Source organism: Oryzias latipes, chromosome 15, assembly GCF_053564925.1.
Source record: "Oryzias latipes strain Hd-rR chromosome 15, Olatipes_Hd-rR_3.1".
Lineage (NCBI taxonomy): Eukaryota > Metazoa > Chordata > Actinopteri > Beloniformes > Adrianichthyidae > Oryzias > Oryzias latipes.
In genome coordinates this window covers 22,023,017-22,039,916 of record NC_136251.1, presented here as the reverse complement: position 1 = coordinate 22,039,916, position 16,900 = coordinate 22,023,017, and the positions used below count along the sequence as shown (strand labels likewise).

At 39.3% G+C, this 16,900-nt stretch overlaps 1 protein-coding gene across 2 annotated transcripts in view; it reads left to right on the top strand.

Annotated features, from left to right (window-relative positions):
- Positions 1-16,900, top strand: part of LOC101170866 (SH3 and PX domain-containing protein 2A) — a 53,454-nt gene that overhangs the window by 1,735 nt on the left and 34,819 nt on the right. For both annotated transcript variants that reach the window (XM_011484398.3, XM_004077089.5), the window contains exons 3-6: positions 2,239-2,319; positions 11,050-11,125; positions 12,342-12,418; positions 13,123-13,214. In XM_011484398.3, the coding sequence (XP_011482700.1) occupies positions 2,239-2,319; positions 11,050-11,125; positions 12,342-12,418; positions 13,123-13,214 (326 nt within the window). The remainder of the gene's footprint in view (positions 1-2,238; positions 2,320-11,049; positions 11,126-12,341; positions 12,419-13,122; positions 13,215-16,900) is intronic.

The window sequence follows — 16,900 nt, the reverse complement described above, 5'->3', positions numbered from 1 at the left end:
TTTTAACCGGATATTGTTTTACCCCATTAATGAACGGAAATGACGAAAGGCCATGATATGGTTAGCATATGTTACAAAACATGTCAATAATTGGACTACACTTTGGGAAGTTGAATGAGTTTAAATAAAAATTAAGGCTAAAGAATCATAAAAGATGTAATTTAGAGCTAATGATTTACATTTTTCACAGTCTGTCAGCAGTAGTGAATGCAGCCCAACATAAAGAAGTAAAAAGATGTAGACTAGACAGTTATCAGGAACCAGCAGTGAAGGACCCAAAGGGAGAAGACAAGGCTTGTGGCAGAAACTCCTGTGTTTGATATATAACCTTTAACATGACAAACCGATGACCCGAAGGCGAAACAAAAGGATTTAAATACACTGAGGGTAATGAACTGAGATGCAGACAGCTGTGGATGACTATCAATCGGAACCTGTTATGCCTGACGTTCAAAACAGAACATGACAAAAACCGAAAAACATCACTGAGAAACAAACTAAAGTGCACATTCCTCACAAACTCTTCTTCGAGCTGTGATGTCTCAGTGCTCTGCTGGTCTGATGAACAAACCCCAGTGAATCCCAAACTCACATTTTAGGCTATTAGTCTCAAATAGCTTCTAGTCACCAAAACCTTTCAGACAAATGGTTGTCATTGATTTTCAGTAAACACTTAACAGCTTAAAGTACTTAAAATAATTTAAGTTGGCTATTTTTTTAATTTCATCCTATTTAAAATAAAAAAAAAAGAATGATCGGAGAAGTAACCAGCTGGACAATTTGATTAAAAAATTCCAAATAATTACCAAAAGGAAATTAGTCCTAAATCTACTTACTTCCTAACCCTAAACCTAATACTACAGTATCAAGGATACAAAATTGCTGTATTTAGAGAGTAATTCTAAATATGCTCTAAGAATTGCTCTGTTTGGAATCCTCAATTGTCAAACATTAACTTGCTTTCTCTGTCATAAAATCTACAAGCCATCAGCAAATTGTTCATTAGTCACTTCCTTTGCTTTCATCTCTTGTTTTGGGGGAAACATGCTTGTATTTCCCATCCTGATCTACCTCACTGATCTAAGTGATCCAACACGGTGATCCATGAAGCACAAATCCTGCAAAAATCAATCCGTGCATCAGGTTTATCTGGATTAATTAGCCTGAGAGTTAAGATCAATTCCACCATCAATTTCCTGCAGTGAGACACCCCAAGGCCAATTCTTACAGGGCAAAGACAACCCCCCTCCCCAGGGATTAAAGATGGATGTCAGATTTGGCTGGGAAGTCCCCATGAGGGAAGAAGAGGAGGAAAAAAATAAAATAAAATGACATTATCTATGAGCTAAGCAACTGGAAATGCATGTCCGGTTTAAAAGAGGAAAGAAGCGGCCCTTTGTCTTTTGTCCCCAATGTTCAAGTGTCACTTCCTTCCAGCGACTTGTGGCACATTAGATAGGCAGCACCAGTGGCAATACACGCACATATTACACACACCCCATAAAAAAGTGTCTCAGCAGTGGTCTTAATTCATTACAGACAAACCCAAAGCTGGGTTGTCACACATTTAGTGCTTTACATCTCTTACAAAAAGGAAAACACATGTTTCTAATGCATTAATCATGATGGATGCAGGTAACTTTATTTGTATTTTGGTGCATCTTCTTAGGAAGTTAATGGATTTTTTTTTTTTGTCCTTCAGATCATCATATGCACAAAAGCTTTGAAAACACTTGCTGCTAAGCTAGCAGATGAGCTTTTAGTTGAAATAGTCTTTTTGGAACTTTTCCTAACATTTTTAAAGACTTGTACTTTTTTGCATCTTACATTAGAGTACATGCGGACTACCATGATTTTGTTTTACGCCCCTTGTGATTACTTGGTGAACTGCACCTGCCTCCATTTGCTTTTCTTTTTATAAACAAAGTTTGGAATACGATGCGTCTCTGGAGAAGGTCATTGTTGTACAATTAAGAGTGAAAATAAATATTTTGTGTGCTCTGAACGGTGTGCTGATATTTTAATTGATGAAAAGTATTACTTGAAATTCATTAGCTTCCCCTTTGACCCCCTGATGACTTTCCGATGAAAGACTGAAGCGGAAGAGCTTAATGTGTTTATTTGACCTTCAAGGACCTTAGAAGTTAAGTCAGAAGGGTTAAAGCGGTGCCATGGCATCATTGACATAATGGCTTTGTCAATAATCTGTCTTTTTTTTCTTTGTGCTTTCTTTGCTAGGTGTACCTAATCGACGTCACATATTCAGACACCACATCCCATGTCATATACCGGAGATACAGCAAATTCTTTGACTTACAGGTATGTATCAGTCCCTAAAAACACCACAGTCATAGACAACTTTCCTTTACGACAGCATAAAAAATAAAAATATGATAAAACACACCAATTATTTAATAATCAAATTTGTAGCTTTATTGCACATGTTTTTATTGCTCTGTGAGGTCAGTTTGACCTTTAAGTTGCTTTTTTTTTTCTTCATTGGCTGGAGGCAACAATCCCGCTGAAAAGTCTCATTTAAGACAGCCACAGGGAAGTAAGGAAATGGGGGAAATCCAGTCAGCAGATTGCAGGAAAACAATGTGACCTCAGTCAGAATGCAGAATGCTGCGAGCAACGAAGCCTTTCGGATTTATTCTCTTGATCCACTGCTTCCAGTAAAGTATGTATGTCTCCTGATGTCCACTAAAGTGCATACTATAGTTTGTTTGCAGGAAAGATAAACTTCTTGCTCATCTAAATTACAGTGGAAGAGGTTTAAAACTAAATGAGTGCACATTATCTTCCAGCCACACTGCATTATGCGGCTCTGACAGGCTTGTTTCAGGACACCCTTTGTTCAGTGGTCTCCTGCTAATAGACAGGAAAATGAAGCCGTTGCCTGATTGAAACAGGGCTTCTCTCCTGTCTATGTAAACATTTGTGCTGTCAAAAGATCTCTTCTTCTGAAGTCCTTGTTTGACCATAGAAGTGCATAGAAAACAGCAGCTGTTCATACAAACTTTGCTAGTTTTAGTATCATTTTACTCAGTACATGTTCAACAACTAGTGTTTGACATCAGACTTACTGTCAAGTATATTTGTTTAAGACAGCAAGACCTTAAAAAAAGTGCCCCAAAGTTAACCAATGACAGTGTAAAGCAACTTTCACACTTAGCGCGATCTTGAACATGAGTGTAGCCTATGGTGTTCACACTGGAAATGCAGGGAGGGGCTTCTTCTTTTTCTTTTTCTCCTGTTTAATAGCCAGCCACAGACATCGGCCAGATGAGAGGCTAGATGTGAAATGTTGAAGTGGTGCAAATCTTGTGAATCTTGCTCCAGGCTTTTCCTTTCACAGCCCTATTATGATGTATGAAAGACTCAGTGTCCTATAATTCCGGCGGGGCTTAAACCACAATTATTGATTTCTCCTCCATGATAAAATTTCATACGTTGGCACTTCCATGAATTAAAAGGAATGCCATCCACATATCACTTCCAAATCTGAGTCCCTGATTGGTCAAAGTTCTACCTGGTTTAACTTTGAACATTGGTTCAATGGCTATGCATTTTGTACTTAGAGCCCAAAAATGGTCGCAGAAACTTGCGTAGCCACGCGGTAACGCAGGAATTTTGAACACGTAAGCCCAAAATGCACATTTACGCATCTTTAATTAGACATTTCTGTAGAAGTGGCCGCTTGAACAGACATGGCAGAGGTCGGTGTGAGCATAGCTTTGGATGACTGGACCGAGTGAGTGGGACATCACTCATAAAAAAAATGGTCCAATGAAATTAATTCAATTTAGTTGACATTTTTTTCACGATATGGACGCTTCTGATTTGGACCCAGATGATGTCTGTAAGCAGTGATTGGTCCGAGTCGGTCCAAGTCAACGTTTCTATGGCAACCACTCTCAATCAATCAGGTGTGAGCTTGTTGGAAGTCCACAACCTTCCTGCATTAACCCTTGTGCTATCTTAGATGACCCCACCCTTACATTGACGTGTTCTCCCTACCATGACAAAGGTGGATAAAGGTGGAAAGATTTCATGTAATCCATGGACACCAGTGAAGATCACAAATCATTGAAGAAAAAAGGTTCAGAGCACTGTCTAGTGGGTCTAGATGACCCGACTCCCAATGATACAGTGCCTAGGATAGCACAAGGGTTACAGCGGGCTTCACAACATCTGTTTTCAAAAGTTCGACATTTGGGCCAACTGGCACCACATACTGGTAGTTTTATTAAGGCATCTCATTGGCCAATTTATAACGTGAATAACTTGCACTACATAAAAATATTATGAAGAGAAATTACAATTACCAAGAACATGTTAAAGAAAGCTAGCAGAGCAAGAATGGTTATTCTGACAAATTCAATGACTTTTGAGTAATAGCTGTTAATTTCTCAATAGAAGTCTGTGGGATTTAGGCTTCTTGGAGCCAGTGTGTACTTCCTGTGTGGAATGAGAGAAAGGAGGGACCACTCAGTCCAGTTCTCTTATACAGTAAATTAACACAACGAATCCAATGCTTTTAGTCAATCCATTTGAGATTTTTTTTAAATCATAAAAGAACAACTATATTTTTATGTGTATGGACTTAACTGACTGAAGGACTGGTACTCCAATTCAGATTCACTTTACCAAAAATATAAAATATTTCATTGAGATAATTAAACCAAGAGTTATAAAGAAAATGACTGAAAAGTAAGTATTTAACGCATTATAACTATCCAATTTTTAATTCAATTCAATTTATTTATATAGCCCAACTTCACAACAACAGTCGTCTCGACCTTAATATCTACCTAATATTGTAAGGTGTTGCATTACTTTCAATTACAATAACAAGTACTCTGAGTTATTTCCAAGCTGTAATATATTACAGAGTTAACGGCAAATGATCCTTAGTGACATTTTTTTTTTAATTTAACCTTTTTTTCTCCTGGCAAGACAGATAAAGAACAATTTTCTTATTTTCAATGTGTTGCCTGGTAAGGAAACAGAGTTACAGGAAACAGACAGAAACATTGCCAATAACACAAGAAAGTCTAAAAATCATAAAGGGCAATAAACTGTAGTTCAGCTGCATTTTTCTTTAAAATGATCATTAAGATACCTTTTAAAAACTCCCTTTGAAATGTCCAATCTAATCTTATTTTGCACCTTTATTTTTTTGACAAATGCATAGATCAATCTCAGTGAAAAAAAAAGTATTATATTTTGTATTGCATTATATTACATTTTATTTCGGGAAGTGAAGTCAATCCCAAAATATGATCTCAGTTCTCGAATGACAAAAGATTTGCTTCCACGACGGTGACACACCGAGCTCTTTGTCTTCCAGCTGACACCTACAATTTTCTAGTTATTTCCAGTACAATTATATGTTTCATGTTTACGAGAAAATGTAGACAAAAAAGGGAGTCGAGACACGACTTTGAAGACAATTCAGCAGCAGTTGACCAGTCAAAGCACATGATCTGCAACAGTTCCTCTCTTTAAAAATGAAGTGTCCTTTTATTGCGCTCACTGCCTCTTCATTACACTAAACAGAACTGATAATGACACCATTATCATACATTACCAGGCTCTTTATTGTTCAACTAGCTTCTATACTCTGACTTTTCTGCCGACCCTAATAAAGTGCGCTTCTTAAAATATGTACATACATTCGTTTTTTTACTGCCACATTTGTTTTCCCAGGAAAAGTGCTGAGTCCAACATGAATGAACCTCTGTTTTTTGGGGTCGGCCCTTGTTTGATGTCAGTAGATTTGGTGAGTGTGCTAAGCGGCTGAGGTCTTTTACCCTCTGCACAGCAGCCACAGCAGACAGACCGCAGGGGTCACAGCATTCCACTGGGGGATTGTGGAGTGTGCAAGATGGCCTGGTTTCCTTTTGGACAGTAACCTCTCCAAAACAAAATCCCTTCCCCGCCATTATTTTTGGATTTTGGAGTCGGACCAGAGTCAACTCAGCTCTGTCTGCATTGTAATTTGTCTGATCCACATTCCCAACACAGGTTTGGACTGTCAAAAGCCTATTTTTCTCTTGTTACACATGAACCAGGATTAAGGGCATACAATCTGCTGAGAAATGCTTGAAATAGAAAGTAACACATTCTCAAAATAAAGCATGGAGACTGCATTCAGTCATTTTTAATCTCACATAGCACTTATTTGATCAAATCATGAGGAACTTTAAAGTTTCATGAAATTCCTGAAGTTTCCTGAGTACCTAAACAGAATTACATAACACATTACTTCATCCAGTTGAAATATCATAGGCAGTGATTGTAAATGTTTTGATCCCTTCCTTGAGAGTATTAGCAAATTTGAAAGACGTCATGGAAATATTGCCAGAAGTATAAATCTTCATTAAAAAAAGTTTTCTCCTTTGAAGTAATTTGCACCACAATAAAAACTTGGGGTTTCTTTAAAAATGACAGTTGACAAAAATAAGGTTTCTTTTGTTTCTAAATGACTTTCAGCACTGGTTATTACAAATCTTTAATATCTTTGGATAATACATTCTTTACTTTCAATTTTATGACTGCTTTTAGTCCCGTTTCAAACTAGAAAGTAAATGAGAACACTGGACCCTGATTCCTGGTCTTTTTCTGTATTTGACTCCCTGATCATGTGGCCTTTATTTCAATCACCCTGGAATCTGCAAAATGTGATAAAGAGAGTTGAAAGTTTACCATTATTAGTTTACCACCATCAGTCAGTAGCTTTTGTGTCTTAATTTAAAGGATGTTGACCTTATCCATCCAGTAATGACGAGACCAAACCTTTATATTCTTTACACAAACCCCTCCATTCAAGTCTTTTGGCATAACAACCGTCACAAATTGTTTCCAAGACCAAAAAAAAAAAAAAAAACAATAATTGGACAAACACACGAGTGCAGGACACCACATTTATTTATTTTTGAACTCGAAGTTAGCCCAGGTACACAACCAATGCATGGATGTGAGATATGAGGAGTGTGATCCGCAGGTATAAGAGAGGGGCGGAGTGAAGTGCTCGGTACAGCAAATGGATGGAGGTGTGGCTTCAGACAGAATTCAGAAAGAGACAGACGCTCGTTGGAGCGTGGTAGAACTCAGGAGCCCGGGGCTCAGTCACAAGCAACCTTGATTTCGCAATCCAAATAATCTCCAGAATGGTCTCTGGGAAACAGTTCCAAAAATTGCAGAGGTGCAGGGACTTATGAGGCTTGGGGCAAATGGTGTGGCAGGGAAATAGGAGCAGAGAATGGCCATAGCAGCATGAAGCTGAAATCAGTGGCTGGAGAATGGGCTGAGCAGACGGGTAGACGGGGACAACAGAGCAGGTGAGTTGACTGAATCCTTGCAGGGCAACCATCCAGCAGAGAAAGAAGGGCAGAGGCAGAGATTTATAGGAGCAGGCACAGGTGGAGGAAATCAGGAAATTAGCAGCAGCGGGGCAGCTGCTGCCATGACAGACAACAGTTAAGGCAAAGTTTAGGTACTACTAGCTCTGCTTTTTCATTCTGCTTTTCCTTTTTTGAACTTTTTTTAAAATTACTTATAGATTTAAGACTGTTAACCCCTTGGCTAAGGTGGTCGTGTTCGGGCTCCAGGAGTGATGCTTCTGCTTGTTCGCTGGCCTCTTGTTCTGAGCCCTCTGAGCTGCAGGGCTTTGTGGGACCAGTTGGGCACACTGGACCCAGAGGTTGGGGGACTGTGGGGCAGGAGGTGATGGGGATGAGCGGGGGTCGTGCCCGTGTTGCTTGGATGATGACACCCCAGCCAACAGGAGCATAGGGTGGGAGGCGCCTTCTGGGCACTCTTATAATCTTTTCTCTTTGTTTGTTTCTGTGTGTTGTATCATGAGGGGTTTATCTTATTGTCTAAATATTTTAGTGCATATGTGGGTACTGGTGTTTAGGTTTGTTTTTATGTACAGCACCTTGGGCTGTTTATTTTACATGAAAGGTGCCACAGAATAAAATTAATTTGAAATTGTCCCTCTTGCAAAAATACAGTAATATGCAAGTGTTTTTCTTTTTGTTGACTTTCCTTGTAAAGCTTGATCATATCTCATTTCCTGTGCTCAATTAAACAGATAAAGAAAATGCACCTGTGTTGGAATTTCAAAGACATTGAAGTATTATTACTATCAAACACAAAAATAACTTTATTTTTTATTCCCCCCCCCCCATTATTTTCAGAAGTGTACTATGTGTTCCCTTCAGAGAATAAAATAATGTACCCCATAGAACCAAAACAGCCAGTTATTATGAATACAAAAATAAATCAAGAAACATCAACAAGGTTTTTCACAATGCTATTTAAATGCTTATATTTGGTGTAAAGTTAGATGTTTTCATCAGTATGAAAATTCAAAACCATCTTCTAGTGGTCATTTAAGAAACTGCAACATGATGGATCTGAGTTTGATCCAAATCCAGCAACAGAATTTGGTGCTGAGCTCACAGACTTTAGAGATGGAGCATCTAAATGTTTCTCAGTTTTAACAACAAAGTTATTGTCTCCAAATGAATGTGGGATTATTGTGTCACAATCTGTCTGCAGTAAACAACGATTAAGTAGGTGTCACAACAGCTCAGAGAAAGAATTTTAATATTTTCCCACTCAGACATTCTTCAACTCCAACCCAGTTCGTCCAATAGTTTTCTCAGAACAGTTTTTGATTGTGTTGCAGTCTTGTGGTCTGTACTGACTGCAGTTGTATTACCGACCCATTTCGATCATCTTTTGCTCCATTTTCAAAGCATTCCCAGCGGTCTTTTAATTACGATTATGCCGTCTTTAGCCAAAATTAAAACAAAAAAAATCTTTGTCGTTTTCTAGGTCATAGTTTCTGCAGAGTGGCTGGAGTTCATTAGAAATTCACCTCTGTGTTGTAGGCGAGTACGTTGGTGCAAAGCAAAAACCCCAAACCCACCTTCCCACCACCCATAACTGAGGGCTATCAGTTCACATGCCCTCCTGCTAGCTTTCCGCCCCTCACACACCTGACCCAACATTACCAGTGCTCCAACAATGGCGAGCAATATTGCAGCTATCCAGCTGACATGATGTAGGTCGTAGTCTGCCTAGCCTATTTTCTAAGTCATAAATGAGCTCTTTATTAAAATGCATTTTTTCGTCTGCTCCCGATTCACAACACTTTGAATAAAGAAATACTCAGAAATGCAATTTTAGTCTTAGTTTTCTTTTTATATATCTTCCACATAGTTTTTCATTGGAGTGGGTCTTTAATTCGTTATATGTTGAAACAAAAAACATTTTTTCCAGTATAATTTATGTTCTGGATAAGACGGCACAAAAATTCTGATTTGTATGCTGACTACAATTTCTTTCCAACTGAACTGAGACGAGTGTGACTGGAGAAAGGGGATTTTGGTGACGTCGTAGCACCTGTTACTGCATGGGTGTTTGCATTTTCCCAGCAAACGCTCTGCAGCTCAACACACAGCGGACTCCCGGTGAAAAGAGAACATTTAAAACATTATCCCAGGGTTCCAAATACTCCACATGTGAGAATCATGAGAAATATTTTCACGCTTGTGCAGTCCTGAAGATGGCTATGGCCCCTGTCCTTTGTGATTGTGAGTGCATCCTGGCAGGACGTTTGGATGACATAATTCTCACTCCAGGATGACAAGGCTCTGTGTCAGTCATGCAAAGTTTCCCATCTGACAATGAGTGTACGTCTGAGCTGAGTGTGCAGCTCTTTTCTTTTCTTTTAAGTGCAGTCCTTGCTATAAAACTGTTATTGCCAGTGGATTCAAAAGAAACAGTCTGGTTTTTATTGCATACCTTGGATTTTCTGTTTCGAGGGAACAGGACTAATTTTAGTCGACCAGTATCTTATAATGCGTGTATGCAGGTGTGGTTAACCAAGACTGATGATGGCTGTCTTTTTCAAAGAAAACCATCTCCTGCTAACTGACTGCAGTATAGAGGAGAGAGAGGGGGGGAGGGGGGTCTGAGTGAAGTCTGGAGATTTAGCAAAGCCGGCAGATAATGGGGCTGGGGGTGGGTTGAGGGGGGACCACAAGAGGGGAAACCAAACCACTCCTTTCTGGAGAACTTCTACAAACAACTCCCACAGACCCAGACAGACTGGATCCAGCTTTACCAGTCAAGCTCGGATCTGTTTGTCCACCTGGTTCCTTTTTGGTTCAATTTAAACTGAAGCCAGTCCTCTTTTTCTTTAAAACATTTGCTGTTTGACAGAGCGCATTCTAGAACAAGGCAAGGCAGCATCTGGAGATGGTTGATAATAGGATTCTCTCATGTTAGGGAGGAAAACTATTGAAGCTGGTAATGGGGAAACTCGTCTCTGGGACACAGATACCACATTTTAAATTGTTTAACACACAAAATAACTTGCTCATACACCACTGCAAATTCATGTGGTGCTTGCCTGTGAAGGATGGTGCATACCTGTAGTAGCTGGCATCAGAAGAAAAGTAAATTTCAGACACACCGGGCATGTGATGCACGGTCAAGAACGTACGTTTAGCCCATTTTGTTCACACTGGAGCGGTTTCTTTTTCTTCTACATTTTCTACTGTTTATTAGCGCATGTTCGCCACCTACAGCTGAAAGAGGCTTGGTGCAAAAGGTCAAAGCGGTGCAAATCATGTAAATCTTGCTCCAATTTTTATTTTCACAGCTTTATTCTGATATATGAAAGAATTGTTGTGAAACAATTCTGGCCGGGCACAAACAACAAATTTTATATCCTTCTCCACGATCAAATTTCAAACGGTTGGCTCTTCTTATGTCATCCATTTGTCAGTACCAAATCTGAGTCCCTATAACCTGGTTTAAAAGCAGTTAGGGCACCATACTCACTATTTGTTGTTTTGTGATGTGACAGATTTCACACCAGCTTTGTAGATATGTTGATGTTTAGCTTTCCCATGCACTGTGACACAGAGATCAACCCTAAATTTGACATGTTTTTTGCGAATGACTAAGAAATTTGACCTTTTTGGATTACACATGTTTTGAACTTTACTTCCCATTTTTTTACAGATGAGAATTCTTGACAAATTCCCAATTGAGGGAGGACAGAAAGACCCAAAAAAGAGGATAATCCCCTTTTTGCCAGGTGACAAACACAACACTGTGCCACCATTGTCATGACTTTGAGATTTTTCATTCTGGAGATCCAGGAGGCTAGCTCTGCTTTTCCATCCACAGTACTCCTACATGCTCCAATAGCATTGCCTACCACATTACTTTATTTCATCGTCTCCTGTGCCAAAACCCAGACCAAATCAATTTGTGGTGAGCTGTGTCAGTAGGAGGTTAACAGAGAGAGGTTTGTTTATCCTGATAAACTCATTGTGTACAAGAGCAGAGGGGAGTAGCAAAGAGATTCTTTGTTAGACAAACGCCACCACTTGATTCTGACCTCTCCAATTCAGATTTCTCTGTAGGCCCAGCATGGGTGAGCTGCTTTCATTAGTCGCAGCAAACTGGCTAAAGGGTTTAAGAAGTAGGAGGTCAAAAGAAAATCTATTGGGTCCTTAAAAAATGAGCCTTGAAAAAGAAGCATTGGAGTCAACCGAACCAAGAATCCATTATCGTCAGAAGGCTGTACCTCCTCAACAAAAGGATTAGTCTGAGCTCCACCCTGTCACTAATGTAGACTTCAACCTCTCTGCAAAGGAAGACTTTTTTTTTCAGAGAGCTAAATCTTACAGCTGCTCTCTCTTCACCAAACTGGTTCAAAATCAGCGTTAACACAGTCTCCCTCTCAATTTGTCAATCAATCCCAAGCTTCATCCTTCGAGACTTTGATTTTGGACAGAGGACTTAAATTTCTCTACACTGCAAAACTGAACCTTAGAAAGTAAAAAGACCTTTGTGTCAAGAGAAATCGACTTACTTTCTGTCTTGCAAGAAAAAAAATCGTATCATGAAAGATTTTTAGGAGCAAAATAGTCTTAATTTAAGAAAATATGTCTTAATGACTAGATTTAAAAAAAAATAAAAAATAAGAAGAATTCTTGGTTAGACCATCTTTTTTACCCCATCGGCAGATTTTTGTCTTATTTTTAAGGGGCCCTTTTTTGCAGTGTGCCTGGAGGGGTCAATCCATCTTTTGATGGCTGAGAATTGTGGGATGAAACTTTTTGATTCTCGCCTCAAAAGCCCCTAACTCCTATAATTTATACCAGTGTACCGATAAATTCTCTGTATTATTTTAGGCACCCTTACTCAATAAGACCAACTCACATGGTGGGAATGTAAATAAAAAAAAAAGTTTGGTTTTAGGTCTTGACATTTATTTTCTTCTTTTATTGCTTTGTCTATTTTAGGGAAAGTCTTGTTTCGCCGCAGTCACATCAGAGATGTTGCCGTCAGAAGACTGAAGCACCTGGATAATTACTGCAACGTGAGACGAAACCGTCATCCTCTTTATTTATGTCATTTAGTCTGTGTGCGGTCATGTTCAGGACAAACCTCTCATGTTTCATTGTGATTTAAAGAGCGCCCCCACTTGACCTGCCACAGTATTTTCAAGGCAGGCCTCAACTTTTATCTGTCCCACCAGCCTGTGCAAAAAAAGCAACTGCTTTGTCACGACTGGCAATTTTCTGCCACCGACATAATCGAGTAGCTTATAAAGGAAACGGGGGCACACAGCAGGGGTAATAATGAATCAGCAGTCTTGCAGTAAAAGGTACCGTGTGAGAGGAGATCATTAGGACAGAAGCGGGAATGTGGGGCAGGTGTGGTGTCAAGTGTGGACGCAGTTTCCATCTAGTGAGGATTTGTTTTGCAGGAAGGGATCTTTTTCTTTTTAAAAATTCAATTTTTGGAGGATTTTTTTTTCCGTGCTGAACTGTGAGCATTTGTGTGTTGAAATGTCTGGTTCTTGCACCATATCACCGCTGGGTGTTTTCCTTTGTTTTAACCCTCTCCCTGGGCCTTCTTCCTTCCCCTCCACGCCCTTCACATCTCCTCCCGGTCCTCTGATCTGACTCACTTCCAAAATATAATAAACTAGTTCCTCAGTCCAGACGAAGCAAAATAATATTTTTAAAGATGGATGTGTTGATCATGTGTGCAGCGTTTTCACTCCTTTCTCGACTGCAGGCTCTGATGAAGCTTCCCTCCCACATTTCCCAAAGTGAGGAGGTTCTTCAGTTCTTTGAAACAAAGTCAGAGGATCTAAACCCCCCCACAGAGTGAGTATCTGGAACTGTTTTCTAGAAACTATAAGTTGCGGTTCTTTCTGTCTCACGAGCTGTGCAATTCCAAGTATTGCCCTCTGGTGGGTTGTAAACACTATGAGTTTGCTTGGCTCTGCACCTGGGACCTTTTGTTGTTGTTGACCTGTCCTGATCCACAGACCTAGCTGTCTGAGATGACTTATTGCCTCTGATTGAGAGGCACAACGTCTAATAAATTATGATGACATGTGATGGCAGAATGGATGAAATGTGGGGGAGTTCCAGTCTTAAGGGCAGATAAGGTTCTCTATGTAGTCATTTGTCATGTTCAAAGTAGGAGTGGGTGTAATTGCAATAATTACAGGACAGCCTGTTTCAATGGTTACTTTTTGTTCAGATGTTGCATTCTCCTTTTGATTTACGTTCTGATTTATACAGGAGATAATCTCTTCTTTTCATTTTGTACTCCTGAGACACTTGGAATCTTTTCTGGAGAGGGACGCTTCATAAAATCTTTCTTCACGGGCCTCCCAGCCCACCCTCCAACCTGCAGGACCCCTGCTTGTTAATCCCACTTCAAAGCGAAGGCCTTCTGCGGTTTCAGAGACTGTCCAGTTGGCTTGAAGTAAGATAGTCAGGACTAAAAGTCAACCACACAAACCCCTCACTAATGCCATGTCTGGACCTTGTCAAAATAAAGCATAAGATAGTACCTCTAAGGCTCTCCAAAACACATGAAGAAAGCCTGTGGTTGTAAAAGCTGCTTTTTAGGATGATCATACTTTTATCCAGCTAAGGCGTGAAGAATCAGGGTAACATTAATGTAACCCAGTCAATCCCCACAGCCTTAATACTTTAGGAATTGTTATTTGAGTCCTCTGCTTCATTCTGACATCTAATGTTGAAGAGACGCCACTGCAGACTTTTAGTGGAATGTGTCAATGTAGATATAAAAGTGATCTGCCACTAGAGGGAGCCTTTCAATAAGCTGTCAGCACCGTGCTCAGATTTTTTTGCAACCGAAATATCAGTAAAATACGCTGTTTGCTGTATCTCAAATGCTTAAGATCACAATGCAGATACTTCCCACAAAGTCTAGACTTATTCATTTTAAGAAAGAGCAAAAAAAGTGGCTCCATCAAGCGAATAGAGGAAATTACACCCTCCCCCCCGTTTGATAATCATTGCAAGACATATTTTCCAAAGAAAATCATTAAAATCAATCCGTTCAAAATTCAGTCTTATGCATGTTCCTACATTATTTTAACCACCTTTAAAATTGATTTCACCTTAAATATTGTACTTGCATGCCTGACTCCAATCATAACGTCAACAAAAATGCAAATTAACTACAGATTTATCAATCGTGACTTTGTCTTTTAAAATATTAATAATGCATTAGCGTTTTGTAAGATGAACTGAAAAAAGTGGTGCTCTGTTCTCTGAAAATCCATGGATGATTTTCTTTACAGGCTGGAGCTTATTTTATTATAATTGCTGGGGCACTATAAAATATATTCGTGACTTAACATAGTTAAACGAACATACTTTGATGCTGACATCAGTCTGAAACCACGGCCAGGTTTTGTTACAGATGTGGACTTGCGTGATTTGACTGTGCATGCCTTTACTTTCAAATAAAACCCTCCTTTTGCAGCCCTTCTATGAGCACGGCAGTCTGGTTTGTTATAGCAACCCATTGACCGCGGAGCTGGAGGTATGTCCTGCAGGGGTTAACTTAAGGTCACACAGGGGTGTCTGTGTAATGTAGACACGAAGCAGGGCAGATACTGAGCTCCTCTTTTTTAGTAAAAAAAAATGTGAGAAAACCAATATCTCACATTCCTCTACTAATAGGCCCACCTACAAAGATTGAGCTGCAGTCATGAGCAAACAGATGATTACTCTCACTTGGCTTCAGACGGCTTCTTGCAAGTTTGCATCATTGGTAATGCACTTTTACTTGTGTATATTACCGTATGTGGATCTCCTGATAGTAGCCCAATGAAATCCAAAGTTTGTTCATTTGAAGGAAATCATTTAGCCTCTCCATCTAAACTCCTCAAAAATGTATCGTTGTAATATCACAAATATTTAGCACTTTTGGGCATATTTCTTTGCTTTATCAAACGTTCGATTTTACTGGCGATAGGAGGGAAGCTCACAAAGTCAGAGCTTTACGCAGACTCATCTCCTGGGAGGAATATAACCCCACCTCTGTGCGGAGGCTCACGAGGAAGCAGGGCAGGTCAGGCATTTACTTTATCCCCGTCACTTCTCTCCAAGGCTCGGTTACTTCTCCACCCAACCAGGTTCTGGCCAAACAAACACACCATTTATCGTTTGAGTCAGTTACTGCAAAGACAACATGCTGTGAACAGTAAACTGTTTAATATTGTTGCACATTTGACTTTTTTCAGTATCATAATACCCTTAGAGTAGACTCTGCAATTCCCTCTTTATTGAACTTTATCTGGAGACCTAAAAGTTCACGGTATCAGTTTACCCTAGAAAAAATCAAATCAGATGTCAAAAAAAGTTTGTTTAAAGTATTTCTCAACAAAGTTGGTGCCAAGGTTTTCTTTCTTCATTTTAATTAGTGTTCAGTAATATTAGGTTTTGCATTTTGGCTCTAGAAATAAACATTTGGTGTTTTTTTTGCAGCCACTCTATTGTAATCCTGCAAGGGGTTTTGGGAGTGAGCTCATACTTTTTATTTATTTATTTTATTTTTTATTGGAATCCTCTGAAATCCAAGCCAAATGTAAAACCTGCATCTTTGCACTGTGTTCTAAAAAACTTGCAATTGCAAGATTGTTATCAGTGTTTTTCTTGTTAACTGGAGTTGCTGAACAGGCTGTTAGTTGGCAAATGTTGGAAAATGTTTATCCAACCATGACTCATGTCCATGACTGACCATGGCTCCTGTCCTGCTGTTGGCTGCTGCGGAGAGCCAGGTGTCTGTTCCCATCTGTGTCAAATCTCTCCAACATCTTCCCAATACTCTGTGAACTGAAAGAGGACAAGCGGTTGGCTTACACTTCCTAATATGGCCTTGTGTTTAAAAATATTTATGCTTTTCTCTTACCTAATAAGAGAAATGTAAAAAAAGTTTATAAAAGGAGAAAAGTCTTCACTCTTTGATCTCTGTAAATTTCTTTTGGTTGTTTTTGACACTTTTAATATACTAAATGGAGCAAAATTGACATTCTAAAGTTCCACTCCGGTCATCTTTTGATCTATTGTAAAAGCGTTTTCAATGTTCTTTTAATTATGATGATGTCATTTTTAGGCAAAATCAAAAAACCTGTGTCGTTTTCTAGGACATAGTTCCTGCAGAGTGGAAGGAGTTCATTAGAAATTCGCCTCAGAGTTGTGGGCAGAGTTGCGGTGCAACAAAAATAGCAAGCAAAATTGGAGCTATCCAGTTGTAGTTTTGAGACAGATGCCAGTTCAGATGAGGAAACTGGTGATGTACATTGATCTATTTCTCTCCAAGCAGAAGCATCAGAATGGAGCGGAGCAAGGAGCTTGTGGCTTGCCGCAGTAACTTGTACGTCACACTTAAAAGCTTTCTCCAATTACATTTTTTTGTCTGCTCCTAATTCACAATGATTTGAATTAAGAAATACTGAGAAATGCAATTTTAAGCTGATTTTTTTTTTTTTTTTTTTTTTTTTTTTAACTTGTCCTGTCCAACA